At 35.3% G+C, this 21,828-nt stretch overlaps 1 protein-coding gene across 5 annotated transcripts in view; it reads right to left on the reverse strand.

The window, feature by feature from the left end:
- LOC138691608 (zinc finger protein 431-like) overlaps positions 1–21,828 on the reverse strand; it is a 35,375-nt gene that overhangs the window by 10,062 nt on the left and 3,485 nt on the right. For 3 of the 5 annotated variants that reach the window (XM_069813747.1, XM_069813744.1, XM_069813748.1), the window contains exons 2-5: positions 19,189–19,486; positions 11,517–11,624; positions 8,608–8,745; positions 3,226–3,308 (exon numbers count right to left, since the gene is read on the reverse strand). In XM_069813747.1, the coding sequence (XP_069669848.1) occupies positions 3,226–3,308; positions 8,608–8,745; positions 11,517–11,624; positions 19,189–19,486 (627 nt within the window). Of the gene's footprint in view, positions 1–3,225; positions 3,309–8,607; positions 8,746–11,516; positions 11,625–17,316; positions 17,599–19,188; positions 19,487–21,828 lie in introns of those variants that run through there. The other 2 variants (XM_069813746.1, XM_069813745.1) reach the window with 2 other exon arrangements.

The following is a 21,828-nucleotide window of genomic DNA, read 5'->3' on the forward strand; positions in this document are numbered from 1 at the left end:
TCAATGCTCATGTCATAAGACGGAATAAATAATTAATTATATTGATATATGTTATTAAAATGTATCTAGGCTACAGAAGGTTAATGGATTAGAGCGCCAATACTAATTATATGTTTATACAGAGGTAACTATTTTTGGTGGTTTCGTTAACTCCATTAACATATATTAATTAATAACTCGGAATAAGCAGGTTTAAGTAATTGAAGGAAATAGCAACTAAATGCATAAAATATAAGTAAACTGAAACCGAGATACATTCCTGACCAATGTTATAATCATAATTATAAATACATTATCATGTAATGTTTAGAGAATGAAGATATGAGTTTTTAGAGAGACTGTAACAGCAACACAATTAAACAGAAGAGAGGAATGGATGGATAGAAGAAGTTGGAGTATAAAGGCAAGAAATGAAAGCTAAAGAAATAGCATCAACAGTCGCGATATTACTGGTAGTTATTGGTAGCGATGCCAGTAATAGTGGTGATATTAATTTTAATATAACTTACGTCTCTCAAATGTAATAACAATCCTTCATAATAATAACAATCACATATAGTCTGGGTCAGCTTATTTAATACCCTAAGGGTGAAACCTAACCATTTCTCTTCTATTACTATATATCGTAGTGGATTATAGTGAATTTTCTTTTACCAACTTCGTTTCGAATTTCGGGTACTGACAAATACTACAACTGGCAGTTAATTTCTATCTCTTATGTTGACATCAATAACTTTGGTTCGCAGAAAAGTAAACTGATAAAAATGCAAGTATCTAGGCATGTGAATTAATAATTAATTAGTAATACCGGTATTAATATTAATATCAATACACAATTCAGTTCTGATGAGTTGTGATTCCAATTCAAATCTATATTCAGATGAGTGTAATTAAATAAGAAATAAATTATAGACCTATTTCGTACAAAACATGCATGTAATGAAATTCTGTCGTGTTTAGATTTTTATTAAAACGTCCAAGAGAGGAAACAACATTGTAGGAACTTCTCTACGAAAGAAAGTACTTCAAAGTATTTTAAATGCCTAAGCTATACATTTTAAAGTAGTGTTCTGTTTTCGGAATTCGTACTAATCATTTCACTTGACCATACTATATTTGTAGGTTAGGTCTCGTGAATTGTAAACTGTTTAGTTAAAGCAATTAATTTCATGTTGCCAGAAAAAATAAATGTTAATATCAGATCATACTAATCTTAATTAGCAACATAATATGCGAGCATTCCAGAATGAAAATACACTTTTCATTAATTTTGAATCATGCAGAAAACACCTCGCAACATAAAGATGAGATGTGGTAGGCCTAAATAAGACATGTAGCTATTGTTAATTACTGTATTATTATTATTATTATTATTATTATTATTATTATACTTACTTACTGGCTTTTAAGGAACCCGGAGGTTCATTGCCGCCCTCACATAAACCCGCCATTGGTCCCTATCCTGAGCAAGATTAATCCAGTCTGTACCATCATATCCCACCTCCCTCAAATCCATTTTAATATTATCTTCCCATCTACGTCTCGGCCTCCCTAAAGGTCTTTTTCCCTCCGGCCTCCCAACTAACACTCTATATGCATTTCTGGATTCGCCCATACGTGCTACATTCCCTGCCCATCTCAAACGTCTGGATTTAATGCTCCTAATTATGTCAGGTGAAGAATACAATGCGTGCAGTTCTGCGTTGTGTAACTTTCACCATTCTCCTGTAACTTCATCCCGCTTAGCACCAAATATTTTCTTAAGCACCTTATGCTCAAACACCCTTAACCTATGTTCCTCTCTGAAAGTGAGAGTCCAAGTTTCACAACCATAAAGAACAAGTGGTAATATAACTGTTTTATAAATTCTAACTTTCAGATTTTTTGACAGCAGAATGGATGATAAAATTGTCTCAAATGAATAATAACAGGCATTTCCCATATTTATTCTGTGTTTAATTTCTTCCCGAGTATCATTTATATTTGTTACTGTTGCTCCCTGATATTTGAATTTCTCCACTTCTTCAAAAGATAAATTTCCAATTTTTATATTTCCATATCAGAATATTCTCGTCACGAGACATAATCATATATTTTGTCTTTTCGGGATTTACTTCCAAACCTATCGCTTTACTTGCTTCAAGTAAAATTTCCGTGTTTTCCCTAATCGTTTGTGGATTTTCTCCTAACATATTCACGTCATCCGCATAGACAAGCAGCTGATGTAACCCGTTCAATTCCAAACCCTCTCTGTCATCTTTGACTTTCTTAATGGCATACTCCAGAGGAAAGTTAATAAGTAAAGGAGATAGTGCATCACCTTGCTTCAGCCCACAGTTAATTGGAAACGCATCTGACAGAAACTGACCTATACAAACTCTGCTGTACGTTTCACTGAGAAACATTTTAATTAATCGAACTATTCTCTTGGGAATACCAAATTCAATAAGAATATCATATAAAACTTCTCTCTTAACCGAGTCATATACCTTTTTGAAATCTATGAATAACTGATGCACTATACCCTTATCCTCCCATTTTTTCTCCATTATCTGTCGAATACAAAATATCTGGTCAATAGTTGATCTGTTACGCCTAAAACCACACTGATGATCCCCGATAATTTCATCTAGATATGGAATTAACTTTCTCAAAAGAATATTGGACAAAATTATTTTGTACGACGTCAACAAAAGTGATATTCCTCGAAAGTTACTACAGTTAGTCTTGTCCCCCTTCTTAATGATAGGTACGATTATGGACTCCATTATTATTATTATTATTATTATTATTATTCCAGTACATAGCATTGTGATATTTCCCTCTTTGGTGATAACTGGTATTAGTTGGCAACACTGAAGGGACGGCCAAATTAGGCTTTTAGGAACTACACTTACGTGATTCTCACTATATCAGTACATCTACTCATCTTTATACAGCAGCCTGTCACATTGACACTCCCAATCTTAAACCTTCTCGATCTTGCGTGTCTGCTATATATAACTCTCTATCCCGCATTGCCTTCATAAAGTCTTCCTCCTTTCGAGAATTCCGTGCTCTACCATTTATCAGTTGCCATGATGCTTCCCATTCTTACACAGGTTTTCGCTTTCTTTCCTACTAGTTCTTTCATGCCATAATACATTGTAAATTAATGTTGTATGTGATAATATTAATGAAGCAATGAAAGAAAGGACAATGTGAAGACTTTAACACTACACTCACCTATCTGTCAGAATCTCACTGTCCTCTGCTTTAAGTTCCAGTTTCAGCTCTTCCTTTACTGTGTCCAGGTCACACAACTCTTCCTAAAATATAAAGATGAAATAAAACACAAAACTGACGCACTTAGAGTGAATCTATTTTAAATCCAACTACTGAGTCAAAGTAGCAATTTCAGTAAGAGAAGAAAACGCAATCGGTGATGTGAAAGTCAAAATTTGTTCCATTTTGTGCGATTTGATGTGAAATGACGCAAATGCAAAATTCACATGTTTCATAGAAGGAAAATCCTCATGAGACTGTCGTTTATTTTTTTTATTTTATTTGGTCATTTTATGACCCTGTATCAACATCTAGGTTATTTAGCATCTGAATGAAATGAAGATAATAATGCCAGTGAAATGAGTCTGGAGTCCAGCACCGAAAGTTAGCCAGCATTTGCTCGTATTGGGTTGAGGGAAAACCCCCGGGAAAAAACCTCAATCAGGTAATTTGCCCCGACCGGGCCACCTGCTTTCGCGGCCAGACGTGCTGACCGTTACTCCACAGGTGTTGTTTAGTAAACTGTCTGAAGACAGGTCTGAACCTCACAAGTCATACGAAGAAAGCACCACTTATGAGGCAACTAGGCCAGGAAATAATGGGGTAGGATAGCCAGTTCCTTTCCCCCTCCATTGCATACATCGCCGATTAACTCTAAATTACACTAGTCAGAATTCAGATGCATACAAATAATTGTTCTTCCTCTGGCACATATCGTCAAGTGAGATATACTGCCTGGTAATACGAGGGGAATCCAGGAAATAACGACCGTTCGCGCATACCCACCGCGCAGCTGACTCCCCTTCCTTGTTTGAAGGTCAACTGGCTTCCTTAACATGTCTTCTTATAATGTTGTGAGTACTGGTTGCAACAAGTCGCCATTGTGCATTTTGTGTTACTTCAAAATGAACGACGTGATTGATAATCCCGCTGACTGTGAGGTGAGGAGTGTGATTCGATTTTTGAATGCCCGACATTTGAAACCTGCAGAAATTTACCGGCAATTGAAAGAAGTGTATGGCGATACTGTAATGAGTGAAAGAAATGTGAGAAAATGGTGCGAAATGTTCAACAATGGGCGAACAAATGTCCACGATGAAACTCGACCCGGACGCCCATCACTCATCACAGAAGACCTGAAGACTAAAGTGAACGACAGAATCTTGCAAGACAGGCGCACATCACTCGACGAATTGCATATTGCCTTTCCTGACATTTCTCGTTCTTTGCTTGGTGAAATTGTGTCGCAACATCTTGGCACGAAATCTGTGCACGATGGGTTCCACGGCAACTGAGTGACCAACACAAAACTCAGAGAATGGCCTCAGCATTGACATTCTTGATGCGATATCACACAGATGGAGACGCCTTTCTTGATCAAATTGTGACTGGTGATGAGACCTGGGTTTCTCACAACACCCCAGAGACCAAGCGCCAATCACGTCAGTGGCATCATCCCTCATCACCCAAGAAACCGAGAAAATTCAAACAGACTCTCTCAACACAAAAAGTCATGGCTACTGTCTTTTGGGATCGCAAAGGTGTTCTTTTGCTGGATTTCATGCCAAAAGGCACTACGATCAATGCAAATCGTTATTGTGAGACTTTACGAAAACTACGGCGAGCCATCCAAAACAAGAGGTGAGGAATGCTTTCGAGAGGAGTTGTGCTTCTTCACGACAACGCCCGCCCACACACTACTGCTTCAACTCGAGAATTTCTGGATCAATTCGGTTGGGAAATCTTTGATCATCTGCCCTATAGTCCACACCTTGCTCCTAGCGATTTTCACCTTTTCACTAAGCTGAAAGACTTTCTGGGTGGTACGCGTTTTGGAAGTGATGAAGAGTTGAAGACAGTGAACACCTGGGTTAATGAACTGGCGGCAGAGGAGTATAACACGGGAATTCTAAAGCTAGTGAACAGATACGACAAATGTTTAAATGTAGGTGGTGATTATGTAGAGAAGTAAAGGAAGCTTCAGTTGTGTAACAGACTTTGTTTTTTCAAATAAATATATATTTTTTAATTATTACAACAAAACGGTCGTTATTTCCTGGATCCCCCTCGTACATGTACATATCAGCCACAACCTCAATCAGAGAATACTCACGAGACTGTGGTACATAATTTCAAGCACAGCTTCAATTGCAATGAATGGTGTGGTTTGGTATGGTGAATAATAAAACCAGTCATTTTGCCAGACATAAAACCAGCAAATTCTTACTAATTTCAACCTCCTGAATTCAAAAATAACAAGCAAAATTTTCCATTCGTTCGAGTTTTCTAGACGCACAACATAATTAATTTTCTATGAATTTTATTTTAAAAAATTACCGTATTTCGTGTACAACTATTTTGTTTTACAAATGTGACGACCCATTATGTGAAAACAATATTAGTATATGTAGGCCACCATGTTAGAAGCACTTCTAGCAGCGAAAATTCTTTTATTTATTTATGTGAGGGCGGCAATGAACTTAAAAGCCAGTAAGTAAGTTATTATATAAAGCAGTATTTTGAATAGATATAAATTCGAAAATTTCTCAAAAACCGTACTAACAACTGTTTTATATTATCATATTCGTATTCAGGAGGTTCAAATTATACAGAAAACATGTATCATATGTCCAGTGCAAAAATAAAGTTAAAATTTATTACGCTGTGTAATTTAATTGATCCATTTATTTTCGAGGGTCATGTTATGGGATAACGGTACTTGCAATTTTTGTAAAAAGAATTATCTGCATTATTAGATGAAATACTGTAGCATGCGCGAGGAATAATGTATTTCCAGCATGATTGCCAGCAGGGGAAGTAACGGTCAGATTCCCAGGACAATAGATAGGCCCTTTCCTTCGCCAGCTAATTTTCCCATTTGACTCCTTTGAAACATTGTTTCTGAGAATAGATTAAACACATTGTTTGAGAAGAGGTGGCACAATGTATATGCCCAGCAGCCGAAGAGATTCATGGCCTACAACAGAAGTCAGAGAATGCGACATGTGCAGTTCACACTCGGGCAACTACGTGTAGTCTACTTCTGCAGAAGGTGGAGTGTTTGAAAACCGGCATTAATACACATTTCTCAGGTGAGTAATAACGTGAATGTTCTATAATGAATTTATAATACACCAGTACCAATTTCTTAAATATTTTATGCTCGACCATGCCAAAATATGGTAATTATACACCTGGTAGCAGTCCTTTAATGCATGTCATTAAAGTACACTTATTCACTTATTCATTAAAGTTCAGGTTTTCGATTATTCTCGGATGTGCAATCGAAAGACAACTAGCAAAACGTCACGCAGGCTGGAAATTCAATACTGTCGCAGAAGGTTATGTTCTGTTACTATAATAATTAGCGTTAATTGTAAATAATATTCTAATAAATTCAATTTGTCATCTCGTTTTTCAATGTCGAATTCAATCTCAAGGTTATATCACAGTCTACTACTATATACAGTCGCGAAGTTTGAGTTTTGAGGGTGCTAGAAACAATAGACTGTGACGGTACTATTTTGCATTGCCTGTAATGAGGCGAAATTAGCGATCCTAGTGGTGAGCAATTACCTAATGTTTGCATATTTACTACGTAATGAGCTTCGCGACTGTATATACTAGACTGTGGTTATATCAAGTTTACTCTCTAGGTTATATCAAGGTCGTCGACATTTGTTGCCCAGAAAAAATCAATACTTTCGCGTCTGCGCACATCTCACAATTTACGAGATTGCACAAGGTCAGTTCGCTCCCCAGTCACATAAGAATAAAATGAATACTTATGAATAATTTCAAGTTAGAAATATGGTCGAGCATAGAAAGTCGTAAGAAACTTGCCCATAATGGTAATTAAGACGCTCGTATGAAAATTATGAAACTCGCTTGCGCTTCTTTGATAAACATCCTCGCGTCTTAATTACTATCATTATAGGCTCGTTGCATAATGTACTATTAAATGCTTAAACTTTAATTGCTTCCATGTTTATGTTTAATATTCGGGGGGGGGGCCGTGTAGCTCACAAAATTTTAAAGTATGAAATGTTTATATGAACATTTTTTTTTTTTCAGAATAATGTCAGAAAAAAGATCGCATAATATTGCACGATGTTCGTAATTGCCTTGTAACATCGTATATTACAGGGAGATTACGTCCTTTATACAGAGAGTAAGGGGTATAAGTGCCATTATTTTAACTGATGATTATTCATACCATAATGAAGAATAAATGTCGTTACAATTTTTTTTCTAATTGCAATATTTAACTAATTATTAAGGTTTACAACGTTGGCAGCGTTGCTGGATGGAGAGGAGGGTTTTAGAAGTGTACCGTACAGCTCAAGCAGGGAGGTGGGGGTTTAGAAGTACACAATACAAACGGGTACAGACATAAAGGCACAAAACAGATGCTCTGTTCTAAAGCAGGAGCAGACCATGACAATACTGTTCTTTACATAAAACGAGCAGAAAATACAAACCTCCAATCTCATTAATAGAACATTATGGTAAATTTATATTTTATGTAACAATATTGTTCCATTTTTAATTGTACGTCTAAAGAGTAAACAATAATAGTTTTCTACACAAAATCACACGAACTTTTTTTCTAATGCAACACTTTAATCTCTCCTGCTTCTGTAAAGCAGTATCATTTTTAAACAAATTTCTGGTTGTGTGATTTTCGAAACGGGGTAAGAGACTTCTAGTTTCTAATAGTCGTTGAGAAACTGTTACAAAAGTTCGCCGATTAGGTCACCTTCTTCCAAGAAAATGTTGACGGTACATCCGTTTTGCCTTACTTGAATTACGACGACTTTCTCCATTAATTAGTAATAAGTCTCTCACTCCAGAATATTAACAAATTTAAGCATTAATTATTATTTAATTTCACGAAAACGTAATAGAACGCACAAATATTTATTTAAACTAATATTAAATCTTTGCTAGATGTATCTACTGATGCAATTGTTTTCGTAATTTTAGTAACGATATAAGCAGTATAATACAAATAAAATAAGGAAAGAAATATATTTTTTCTGGGAAAGCTATCGAGTTTTGATCATATGTTGTATGGACATTTTTTGATCCTGTACACCGTCCCCGACGACTGTTAAAAAGACGGCAATTATACCCCTTACACCCTGTATATAAATAAAACCACAGTCTAAATTTAGAGTATACTGTAATAAAGAAGTAAATAATTTTACATAGAAAATATTGAGGACTTTTTCTTATGCTATATCCCTATGGATTCATTGATATAGTAACCATCTCCGACGAAAGAATACAATATTAATATTGAAAACAGGAAAGACAGCAAACCCTATGGGATCCACATACCTCAGCCTTGCACTTTGTCGTAACGAAATTAGTTGGCACTGGAGTCCCCTCAACTCTGAAATCTGATTTGAGATCATAGCTGTGGTCCACGCATTCTGTCTTTATTCCAGCCACATGGAGATCCAATAAATTCACTTGCTAGAGAAGACAGAAACACAATCATATCTGAAATATAATAGCTTCATGAATGTGATTTCAAGTGCTACGTGCTGCACTCTGGTCCTCATACTAGGGGCTGACTGCTAATTAAAGCACATGAGAAATACAGTATAAAGAAAGTAATCCATAGTAAAAAAAGAACAATACATTAACAGCTACATACAATACACAAATGGAAATGTTAATTTCTAGAAGTGAGGAATATATCGTAATTACATGTCTGGAGAAGTACTGATATTTGAAGGGTAAAAAATTACTGTACTGAGTGTGTACATATTTCTTCGGAGTCTGTCTATCAGTCAGTCAGTTTGTCTGTCTGTCTACCTACCTACCTATCTCTATATATCCATCTATCTATATCTATCCATCCATCCATCCACCTGTCCACCCGCCCAGCCGTCTATCTATCTATCTCTCTGTCTGTCTGTCTACCTACCTACCTATCCATCAAACCATCCATCCATCCATCCATCCATCCATCCATCCATCTATCTATCTATCTATCTATCTATCTATCTATCTATCTGTGTCCTCAATAATGATTTTTTTATTTTAGTAGGTTATTTTATGCTTAAATAATATGTGTATTTGTGTATCTTTATAACTATAAAGGTCCGTATGTAGGCCTATGTCTTTCTGTATATAACAAGAATATTTATCTTACTACATTCTTTTGTCCTCATGGGAGTCGAAATTTGAAGATAAAATTCTTGGAGACTTCTGGAATAATGTATTCTACATCATAAATATATACAATATAACATTTTTTTAGTTGGTTATCTAACGACGCTCTATCAACTACTAGGTTATTTAGCGTCGATGAAATTGGTGATAGCGAGATGATATTTGGCGAGATGAGGCCGAGGATTCGCCATAGATTACCTGGCATTCACCTTACGGTTGGTGAAAACTTCGGAAAAAACCCAACCAGGTAATCAATCCAAGCGGGGATCGAACCCGCGCTCGAGCGAAACTTCAGACCGGCATGCAAGCGCCTTGACTGACTGAGCCACGCCGGTGGCTTACAATATAATATCCTTCCATTAAAATTACATTGCAATAATGGCAATATATTTTAATGTAACAGGTCACAAACATGTGCATCAATATAAGGCAATGTTTCACACAAAATCAATGATAATATAATAGGTTCTTTTTAATCTCTTACAGATGAAAAAAAAAAAAAACAAATAATTACAAATTATATAAAATTCCTTTACCAACTGTTATATCTAACAAGCAAACATTCTGATGGGGGCAGATAAAAAACTTAATTTTTTTTCTTCCACCATGTTAATGTCAAAAGAAGTGCTTATACAAATATTCACCACTCGACCGTAATTACAAGGCCGTCCAGAAAGTGACTTTTCTTGAGGCCATTTACACAAAAAAAAGCAGAATTGCATGGAAAGATTTATTTACACACACAACAATTGTTGCGCTATTTGTCAACATATTCCCTATTGAAACTGAGACATCTGTCATACCATGGGATCAATTTTTGTATCGTTGTCTCGTAGAAGTCAATCGTCTGGGATCAGAACCAGCATTTGACAGCCGTTTGCACATATGTGCCGATATCATGATATGACATAAATCTAAATTCTGGTGGGGAATATGTTCAAAAATAGCTCAACAATTACCGTATCTGTTCAAATAAATTTTTCCAATGAAATTGTGTTTTCTTTGTATTAATGGCTCCTGGTGAACTTATTTTTACGGTCCTCGTAATTGCTGTTGAATGGCCAAAATTTGTATAAGCACTTCTTTTGACATTATTAACATGGTGGGAGAAAAAATTACCTTATTTATCTGCCCCCATCAGAATGTTAATATGATTATTTTTATTCACCAATAATCTATGGAATAGTTGTTTCTTCATTCTTGCAATTTCGACCATTATTTGAAGTCCACTTTTTTATTTTGGAATTTTGCCTTCAATTATCCGTCCCAAAAAGTTGAATACGTTCTAAACGAGTTCAGGTGTCATACCATTTATTCCTTGTCAACACACTAACACAGTAATGCATATCAACTGTTCTTAAATAATAAAAGTACAACACTAATACATTATCTGGCAGCATAACACACTATATTATTGCTACTGTTTCAGTTGCAAATAACAGACTGCATTTATATCAACATCGATTTATATTGTATGTAAATCACACATTTGATCAGCAAAGTAAAAGACGGAAACTGATTTGGAATATCTGCTAATCTTAATTATTACAAATTACAATATTAAATTATACTGTATGCAGAAATTATTCTAAAAACGTGTCCTGTTTTCGTAATAGTTGACTGAAACCATCACAAGGGCTCAAGTATGTTTGTTGCAATGTTGCACTGCTGGAGGTAATCTGCCTTACCACATATATTTGAGAGATATGCAAGTAGCTATTCAGTTGTAACACAATTACACTTTTTGAAATTACATACTATAATCACTAAAAATAGAAGACATTAAAAAACTTAGAGGATTTATGAAAAAGATTTTGATTGAAGGTAATCTTAAATCTCAGTTTAAACAAGCACTCTTTATCATCTCTTAAAATAATATAGAAGGGTGTAAAAAAAGAATGTTACATATGACTTGAAGGCAAACACGACAGACTCTAGATTTGTAATTTCTTAGAGTATACTCAAAGTCTACTATAAGCCGGGAGATATGTTCATATAACTTCATGTCATATTCTACAATGTTAAACACGTCACACATAGAAATTACAACCAGTGACTCAATTTACCTCTGATAAGGGCTTCTTCTCATCTGTATCAGTCTCATCACTCCACTGTATAGCCAAAGGGTCGACCTCAGGTTCCTTCTTGATTACATCCATCTCGCATGTAAGCTGCTGAAAGAGGATTAAGTTCAGTGGTTACAATATACAGAGTGTCCCATTTATCTTGTGCAATTATTATAACTTTTGTTTGGATAGGTATTGGAATTTTTGTTTTTGAAAGTTATGTTAGAACGAGGGGCTAGTCGACCTGGTTGGCGAGTTGGTATAGTGCTGGCCTTCTATGCCCAAGGTTGCGGGTTCGATCCCGGGCCAGGTCGATGGCATTTAAGTGTGCCATGTCAGGCTCATGTCAGTAGATTTACTGGCATGTAAAAGAACTCCGGCAGGACAAAATTCTGGCACATCCGGCGACGCTGATATAACCTCTGCAGTTGCGAGCGTCGTTATATAAAACATAACATAAACATTAACGAGGAGCTAACATGAGTGTAGAGATTTAGTGCATGTAACTACATTATGGTACAAGATACACATGACGTCCTGATTTTTTCAAATAGCACTACATACTTTAATCTAGTTACATTGATTACACACATTAAGACGAGTTCAAAAATGTATCACGTCACCTTCCCAATCAATAACAACAACAAAATTCAAAATGAATGCCATCAGAATGTGTCATTTGTTGTGATGCCCATTCATCTTGTGCATTAACTTACACAAACCGAAAGGCGACTGACGTGTGTTATGTGTTTGCTGTCTTAACATGTAAACAAACCACAACTGTCGACGCCATAATCCACGTACAGTGGCCTCCACGTTCTCCGGACCTATCGCCATTTGACTTCTTTCTGTGAGGACCTGTAAAGGACAGTGTGTACCAGAAGACTCTGACAACACCAGACGACATGCAGCAACACATTCGACTGACTTCTGTGTCCATTCGGCCAGCAACATGCCGGGCAGTCATACAGTCTTTCGGGGTACATCTTCGAATGTGCAGTAATGTGAATGGTCACCATTTGCAATATCTTCTGTGACTCTCAGAGCATAACATTATCACATTGGAAGTACGTTTTTGTTTCGTTTTGTTGTTATTTGTTTAGGAAGGTGACATTGTGATACATTTTTGAACTCATCTTAATGTGTGTAATCAATGTAACATGACTGAAGTATGTAGTGCTATTTGAAAAATTGATGACGTCACGTGTATCTTGTACCATAACGTAGTTACATGCACTAAATCTACACACTCATGTTAGCCCCTCGTTCTAAAATAACGCTCAAAAACAAAAATTCCAATACCTATCCAAACAAAAAAGTTATAATAGGTGCACAAAATAAATGGGACACACTGTATAATTTATGTACAATATTACATTATTTTCCATGAACGTGTGATTTGTCCCGACTAATTTTATATTCACTGATTTACTTGCAACTTCTTTACTGTGTTAACTTTTTACGAAATTACCTGACTGACTAATTTGTAAGTTTGAAAGGCATGTTGGTCCGAAAGTTAACAAGTAAATGAAGATAAATATCAAAGGTCCTTCAATAACTGTCTATATTTTAAACCTAATGCATAATACAAAAGATTACATTAGGTTACACACATAAAATACCTATGTGACTAACGCTCTCGCTATTAAGATAGCATCTTCAGGTCTGGTTTGCATATTATTAAGCTTTTGACATAAAATCATAGATGGAAATGTAACATAATGAAATGTGATAAAGTACACGACGTGAGGAAAATATAAAATTAAAATAACAGTACAAAAAGGCAAAGTATCTTGAGCAACAAACAATGGTTGTAATAATTCAAACCTCTATAAGGTCTAGAAATGAAAATAGTAAAAGATATGCCTTGAGATAAAAGTCTACAAAACATATGTGCGCTTATAAAATATAACAAAAACAGTTAAAAGAGTAAAAAATTAAAAATATTATTTGCATCACTATGCGCTGCCATTTCATACGTCGTGATGACTGATGCGTGTGACGTTTCTTTATGCGTGTTTATGGAGACATGCTTGAGAGTATCTGAAAACTACTCAAGGTCACTATTACTAGAAATACGTAATTTATGTAATTTAATCAACCAGTAGCGCAGAATTAAAAGTATTCATACAACAATGTGTTTACTATGAGCTATGACTAAGGCCAAACACTGTGGTCTCCATTTGAACAACAACAACAAATTCCACAATTTGGGACATCTGGCCGAAATCTACGGCTGACCACTAGGATCCAGAATACAAAGCAGAGGTTAAATGAAAAATACAATATGATTGTGGAGAGAACACGGAACAATAATAAATTTAAAAATAAACCACAATTTGATTTCGGAGAAACATGAGATGAAAATACATTGAAGAGTAATGAAATGAAGTGAAAAAAAATTACATGGTGTTATACAAGTGATTGTGTAAAATGGATAATGAATCTCTCAATACCATTAGACAAATTTTGTTAATGTCCTCATTAGAAAATTTAAGAGAAAGGAGAATGGTTTTGGTTAACTTAAATGAAGTTCCCCTAGCGCCAAAAAGAAGTCCTTTCACTTCCCATGTATCTCTCACTGAAGTGAGGAATACATGGGTTGTAAATAGTCTTCTTTTCATCGCTTACGTTATTGGCTTATTGTTCATCCTTCTCAAAACGGACAGTGGGGTCAAGAATGAGGCTTCTTTGATTCCGGCGATCGATGGCTATAATATCTGCTCTTCTCATTGACCCATTCTCAGCCAACCAGTGCACTTCTTCGTAAACCTCCCACCTCGTAGACATATCGTTAAAAGTGAATTTTGAGACTATGATGGCAATTGCACTTAAACAGCCTCTGTTACGACAATTTTATCGTAAATGATTACCAGTTCACAAGTCAAATGCGTATTATAACACGTTCTTTTTTTTATACTTCAGTATCCAATATATCTCAATTCTTCTGCGTCTATTTATCTCGTTGATGTACGCAAGTCAATGTACCTGGGGATATGTATTTAGGTTTAACAGTGTCCTGAGGAAAAAACATAATCTTACAAATTTTAGTTCCAATTGAGGTAATGGGTATGTTGAAATATACTGGTAAGACACAGTAACTTTACTCAGAGTATAATAGCTGCTGTGAGGACATTATTGATGGCAAAATTAAATTGATTCTACAATATAAAAAGTCAGGTTATTACATCTTTGGGATAACGTGAATATCTACCGAGAAACAAAAATCCATCAATAATTGCATCAATAATTATAGCTAGAGGTGACTTACAGGATTTCAGGATAAATGAACGAAGTACAATAGTATGGATACTTCTATTTCCTTATAATGAAAATTCAGCAATTTTTAATATATCTTCCGACGTTCATTTCACCTCACTAATTAAGAGTTCAGAATTCAGTGATACAAAATATACATGGTCTTCACTTATTTAAAAATGACACTTTTTAGGATAACATATTCGAAAAGGTATTGTATTTTAATGAGTATTAATTGCTCTTGTCTATTTCTTCTTATGATTGAATATTATAATTCGCCTCAAGCTTAAAAATTTAACGCATCATTTATTTCGAGTGGTGTTTCATTACATTAAAATCTATCTGCACTAAAACGTCACATCATACAATATTCCTTTATACCCAGAACAAATTTGTAGACATAAAGAGAATAAGGGGAAAGCTGGAGGATTTATGAATTCAAAATTTAAAATTGAGATATCTCAACTATCACACAAAATATTCAATGGCGAAGAGCCAACAAGTTCCTGGCAAAAAGGACGAATAACTTCTAAAATAAAATATAAGGTTCGGTGGAGCCCTCAAGATGTTAATCACAAAATGAAGGCTATTACATTTAATGTTTCTGTAAGAGACAGCTTTCTCACACTATTACAGTTTTCAAATCAATAAAAGTTACATAACCTATGTTTTTACTCCCCCGAAATGAAGGATACTATCAAACAAAAAAAGTGCAAAGTACTGTCAAGTGACGTAAAGAAATTGCCATGATTAAACATTTTCAAAAAACAATAGTGTCCTTTCTTGTGTCAACTCCTTTGTTTTAATCTTACTTGATACATTTTCTGTAACATCTAACTTCAATTTCCTTACAAAAACATCAACAGTAGAAGTACCCATATTTTCATGAGACATTTATAGCAGGCTTATCTTTAACTTGTTTCATGTTGTATCATAAAACAAGCCACTTGTTAAATTTAGGATAGGCTGTCATATCCGCAATCATTGTAATAAATTGCATGTACTTACAACATACTGTGTAATGTTTTGCTCGAGATCAGCTGATCTGACAGAACTGTTATTTTGGTGCCATGTTCATCCGGTAGAATAGTATTGAACGCTTCACTATTTACTTTAATGGTCGAAGGTTTCAATACATAACCATATAGTACAAAAACCTTAACAATAGCATTTACTTCAACTTTATGGATATCACCTACAGAATTCAGAACCCCAGCCAAATTCTAAAAGCAGCATTCGGGTCTGGTGTCGTTCTCCTGAACTGAAACATGAGGTAGGTAATGTTTAGTTGTGTTTTTTATATTTTTCTGGGGTTTACCTGCATGATCTGGTGAGGTTTAATTAAATTATTCGCGATTAATATTAGTATCATAATAAAATTATAATCACCATACAAATCCACTCATTTCATATTAACATGGTGACATCTGCGCCATCTGTTATCACTCCTCACAATTTAGTCTGTATTATGAATATTCATCAAATGCACCTTGTACTTTAATATAATTCGATAAGAACAAAAAATAAAAAATGGTTCTAGAAAGAATGAATTTAGAACATCGCGAAAGTAATTATGTCGTTACTGCATTATTTTTTTTTTTTTTGTGCAAGGGATATCTTTTTTATTTATTTATTTACCCTTGCACCAACAATAAAATATATTTTCTCAATTATTTTTAAGTAGCATAGGCTTTGTAAATAAGTACTTATGCTTTATTCTGAACAATAAGCCTCTTTGCACCAAAACTCATTGTAAATTTTGTGTGCAATAGTTATTTTTATGGAAATATTATTTGAATAACATTTCATCGTAACAATGTTCATTATAATAAAGTGCAAATCATTTCAAATGGTATCAATATTGACTCAGTATTTGTATATCGACATCTACTACGAATACAAATCCATTATTTTTTTATATCATTTTATGAAATCGTACGCAAATATTCCTCACCTAACTGCAATATGCAATACGCAAGGCAGACAAAAATGCCTAATATAGTCTGCTTCGGTTCTAGCATAGGCAACGGTTCTGAAGAACGACATCGGGCCTGCAGCATTGTGTCGCGTTTTGATTTCAAAATTCAAAATGCTTCTTAAAACTACCTTAATACGTATATTCCAAAGTACTAAAAATGATAAAGGCCTAATCTTTAATCATAATTCACTATAGCAGTTTTGAAAAATGTTATGGGTCTACAATTAGCACTAGTAGATTTATCTCCCTTTTTGTATAGGCCTATCTGTTTTACTATTGAGTATCGTACTTCAGTCTTTCTAGGAAAGTACCAAATTGTATTAGTATTTCCTCTTAACTATCTGCAAACTTTCTAAATCATTTTTCAAGTGCCTCAGCTCCCAGTAGTGTAATGTAATAATACATCAACGTTCCAAGGTAGCATGATTTGTAAAATTCTGATGCAATCAAGGAAAAACACGTACAGTACGAGGATAGACAGGCAAGAGTGAAAGTAAAATTATAAGGGCGTCCAATGATAAGTACACCAAAGGCAAAAACCAATATTTACACACACATACTTACTTCTATGAAGTATCCTATTACAGTAAAAGTGAAACACTAACTAGCGATAACTTCAATTCCCAGTTCAGAAATAGAATACGGAATTCCAGATGATGGACAGCATCCACTACGATCAAGGGAGCCGTGAGTAACAGTACGAAACCCAAACAGACAAAAAAAAAAGATTACATACTAGAGATGGGTAAAAAGAAAAAGCTGGAACAGTTTTTTTGAAACTGTTTCACAATTGGATACGAAATAGTTTCGTGATATAACCTGTTCCAAAGGATGTTACATTGCTCCAGTGATCACTTCAAAGTTCCACATGGTTCCAAGAGATGAACAGTTCAATTTCTGCAAAGGCCATGTGTAGCGCTTATCATTGACCTCCAGTCGAAAGTAGATATACTCGTATACCTTATTTTATTTCAAAGAGTGCAGTTCGGTGGCTCCTTTGAACACCCACTTACAGATTTATGACTTCCTACACAAACAATTCTGACAATTCCATCCTGTCCCCTCGTCCCAACATTGCACAGTTGCCACAATCCTGGTGACCTTCGAAATTATGCAGTGAAACTGACTAGATTCTTGAAATTCGGAAAAGATGCGGCAACTCTGCCTCCACGTGGATTTAACGGGCACCTGTCAATTCTTCTGAACGAGGGTTGTGATTGGTTACTAACAGGAGAAGACAATATTTCCGTCACAGTAAGGAAAACATTTATTTATGACAATCAATTAGTAGGGGGCAGTAGAAGGTCTGTCGGCAAAGTCCTTTCTATGAAACTGCACTCCATGAAAAAAAAATAAAGTATAATATTATCCATGTTCCACACAGCCTTCGTGCAACAGTAGCCTATGTAGGATCGCGCAATTTAATTGTAGGAATCAAAATCCCTAATAAATCTGACATAGCTGTCCATTGAAGGAGAATATGTTCATGGTGGCCTAATATATTGTTAATTATTAATATACCGCGAAAAATGTCATCGTTATTAAATTCTCCTAGGGTTATATGCATTATTTTTACTGAAATCGATTCATTTTGAATTGTAGTTATTTATTGTACCCTTAACAGTCACCTACGAAAAATGATTTTCGTTGTCATAATACACTGAACAGCTGATTTAAATACGACTGAAGGGCTTTGAAACATGTTCCCGAAGCAGATGAGAGGTTGAAACAGTTGGAACAATTCGCACTGATGTTGTAAGCATATTCCTATGAAACTGTTTCTTTGAAACTGTTATTTTGGAACAGCTTCTTTCATGAACAGTTACAGTCGAAACTGTTTCTTAAAAAGAACAGTTTATCCCATCTCTATTAAATACTATTACAATATAAGTAACTTTATCAAGAGATCGGGGATATATTTTTATTTTTTTAGTTGGTTATTTAATGACGCTCTATCAACTACATTTAGCACAGATGGAGCGAGATGGCAGTTGGCGAGATGAGGTCAGGCTGAGAATTCGCCATAGTTTAACTGACATTCGCCTTACGGTTGGAGAAAACCTTGGAAAGAATTAAACCAGGTAATTTGTCCAAGCGGGAATCGAATCAGCAGGCAAGTGACTTTGCCTGCCGACTGAGATACGCTGGTGGCTCTGCGATTTATTGAAAAGCATTTGATTGGTACCGTATATTATGTCAGTAGAAGACGGTCTTTTTTTTTTTATTTTCGTCTTCATTATATATTATATTTATTTAGTGCGTGAGTATTACAGCTGCCATCAAATAACTCTGAATCTGAAGTTGTCTCTTGACCGGGTCTTTTCTGAAAATGTCATAGAGTCTGGAAAGATACCTATTTCAAATATAGCATCAAGTAATCATTTAAAAAAATAGGCACATTCACTCTCATTCAATATTTAGAATAGACCTACTTACTTCTTCTGATCCATTATCCAAAACTTCAGAACTAGTGGTGCAGGTCGCCATTCCTTTGACTTCAGAACGAACCAATTTTCTTCTGTAAGTGTGGTTCCTCTGCAAATGTGGAGGAAAACTGAATACACATGGAATGGCATCATTCCTCAATTTCTTCAATTGACATCCTGGTCTCTTTTCATAATCACTTTCTAAGAAGTGGTCACTGCATATCCTGCTAGTTGGAGATGGTTTCCAGTTTTCCCTTCGTATGGCTGCGATCCACCGATTTAGTATCTCTGGCCGAGAAAAAGGGAACCTGCAAAAGGGAATGTAATAACGTTCTTTCACAAACTGACTAGATGTATTGTAACTATATTTTAGAATGGGTAAATTTTACATTAACTTATTTAGAAGGAGGCAGTTACCGGTAGATTAGTTAGAACAGGCTGGTTATAATATTTTTGAACTTTATTTGCAATTATTTGCAATTAATTATTTTAAAAATTAATAAATTTATGCTAACCTAACCTATTAAGCAGATAAGTACAAGTGACGGATCCATCATTGAAGTTGAAACCTGAGGAACGGGTTCTTTAAACGTGTTTCTGCATGCTGATATATTCAGTCACCTCCGGATATACTGAACCTCTGCGGACTTGCATATTTCGTTTACTATATCCGAGGTTCACTAAATCCGAAGTGTCTCTCCCCTAAACTTAAATGACAGGAATGAATGAAATTGTGAACAAGAAAATAAAATTTCATTTTTGTAAAGTGGATTACACTGTATACTACTCACAGTTGATTTACTTAAACTATGTTGTCGACCCATATCCGCTTGCGAAAGACCATGTTCAATGTCACTTATAATATTCGCCTTATCTTCCAAAGAAAACACTTTACTTTTCGACTTTATTATACAGTACATTCACTGTTCAAACACTAGAAACAGACTGATCAGGTAGAAACGACAAACGTTGTTATAGTGTGACTGCATACTCAGCTTTGGAATTTCCCGGGTCACTTAATGGAAACTGGGAGCTTGATGGAGTTTGAAAACCATCGGAATCTTACCTTCGTTTATGCTCTGGACGTAAGTCCGTCGCCTTTTAATAAAAGGCTATTTCATTTTCTCTTGTTTGAATGCTATACGTCATAATGGAAATGTTTCTGAGAACAAAAGGCAACCCTTTGATGGTGGAGGATTAGAAATAACAGTAGAGTAGTGTGTCTGAGAACACAATGGCAACCCTTCGACGGTGGAATGAGGCAAGGTCGTCACGCGTTGTCTGGATTGACAGCACAGCTCATTGCCTAGAAATCACTAAGCTTACATTTCTCCTTTGACTAAAGAAGTAAAAAACTTATAATGTTGTTCTCAACACATTCTTTCAATTTCATACAAGAAGGTCTGACTTCAAATAAGAATTTGCCAATTTTGCAATTTTTAAGGTTCATTATAACAGAAGTGAGGATTCACTGTAAGTGGAAATATTAATGTACCTTTTAATGTATGCGGGTCAGGACCAACGATTTAGGTTCACTATAGCCGAATATTCACTGTAACTGAATTCACTATATCAAGAGTTAACAGTATTATTCTTTGTCTCCAGGATATACAAATACATACACATTCGCATGTTTCAGCCTTCTAATGAAGGGTCAGTTAATATGAAGGTATGCTTTAGAATATCCAATAAGAAAATTTGACATGATAAAGCATAAATGCTACACAATAGCACCAATAAACATTTACCTGTATCAAAATAATAGGTTGTGTATGTTTTGCTATGCAATTAAATAAGGTGAACACAGTTCTCTGATTCGAAGCTGGGACCAAATGTATAACTACCGCCAAGAACCCCCTCTTTCGGTAATTTTGCAGATCAGGTAAAAATATTATTGTCCACGCGGTCGTAACTGCTTCTTACTTCCTCAACGCTACTACACTTACAGGGACATCAGTTTATCTGCCATGAAAACGCGAATAATTTTATTGTTATTTTTATTTATTTATTTAACCTGGTAGAGAAAGGCCATCAGAGCTTCTCTTCCCCTCTACCAGGGGATTACAACTACAATATTAAGAATACAATTACAATTATAATTACAATTAATATTAAATTTACAGATACAATAAAAATTAAAGTACTAAAAGATTAACTGATTAATAAAAGCTAGACACTTTATTGTAAAAGTTAAGAAGAGAGAAACATTTCTTTTATCGATTAAGTACAAATTAAACCTACTCTACGCAGTAAGAAAATGCTTAATAAGCTTGCTTTTGAATGCTACTAAATTCCGACAGTCTCTGTTGTCACTGGGTAGGGTATTCCACAGGCGCAAGAGCGAGATTGTGTATGATGATGAATACGATGCTGTCTTATGTGTTGGTATGGTTAGTATGCGGCTATTTTGCGTGCGTGTGAAGAGATTATGATATGATAACAGGTAACTGAAATGGGAGACAAGGTAGGTGGGTGTAGAAGTGTGAAGGACTTGGAAAAGGAGAACAAGAGAATGAAAATTTCTACGTTCGTTAAGCCGTAGCCAGTTTAGAGTTTGGAAGGATGGGGTAATGTGGTCAGCGCGACGGACATCGCAGACGAAGCGAACACAAGAATTATGAACACGTTGTAATTTTTGCGACTGGTTGAC

Source organism: Periplaneta americana, chromosome 16, assembly GCF_040183065.1.
Source record: "Periplaneta americana isolate PAMFEO1 chromosome 16, P.americana_PAMFEO1_priV1, whole genome shotgun sequence".
Classification (NCBI taxonomy): Eukaryota; Metazoa; Arthropoda; class Insecta; order Blattodea; family Blattidae; genus Periplaneta; species Periplaneta americana.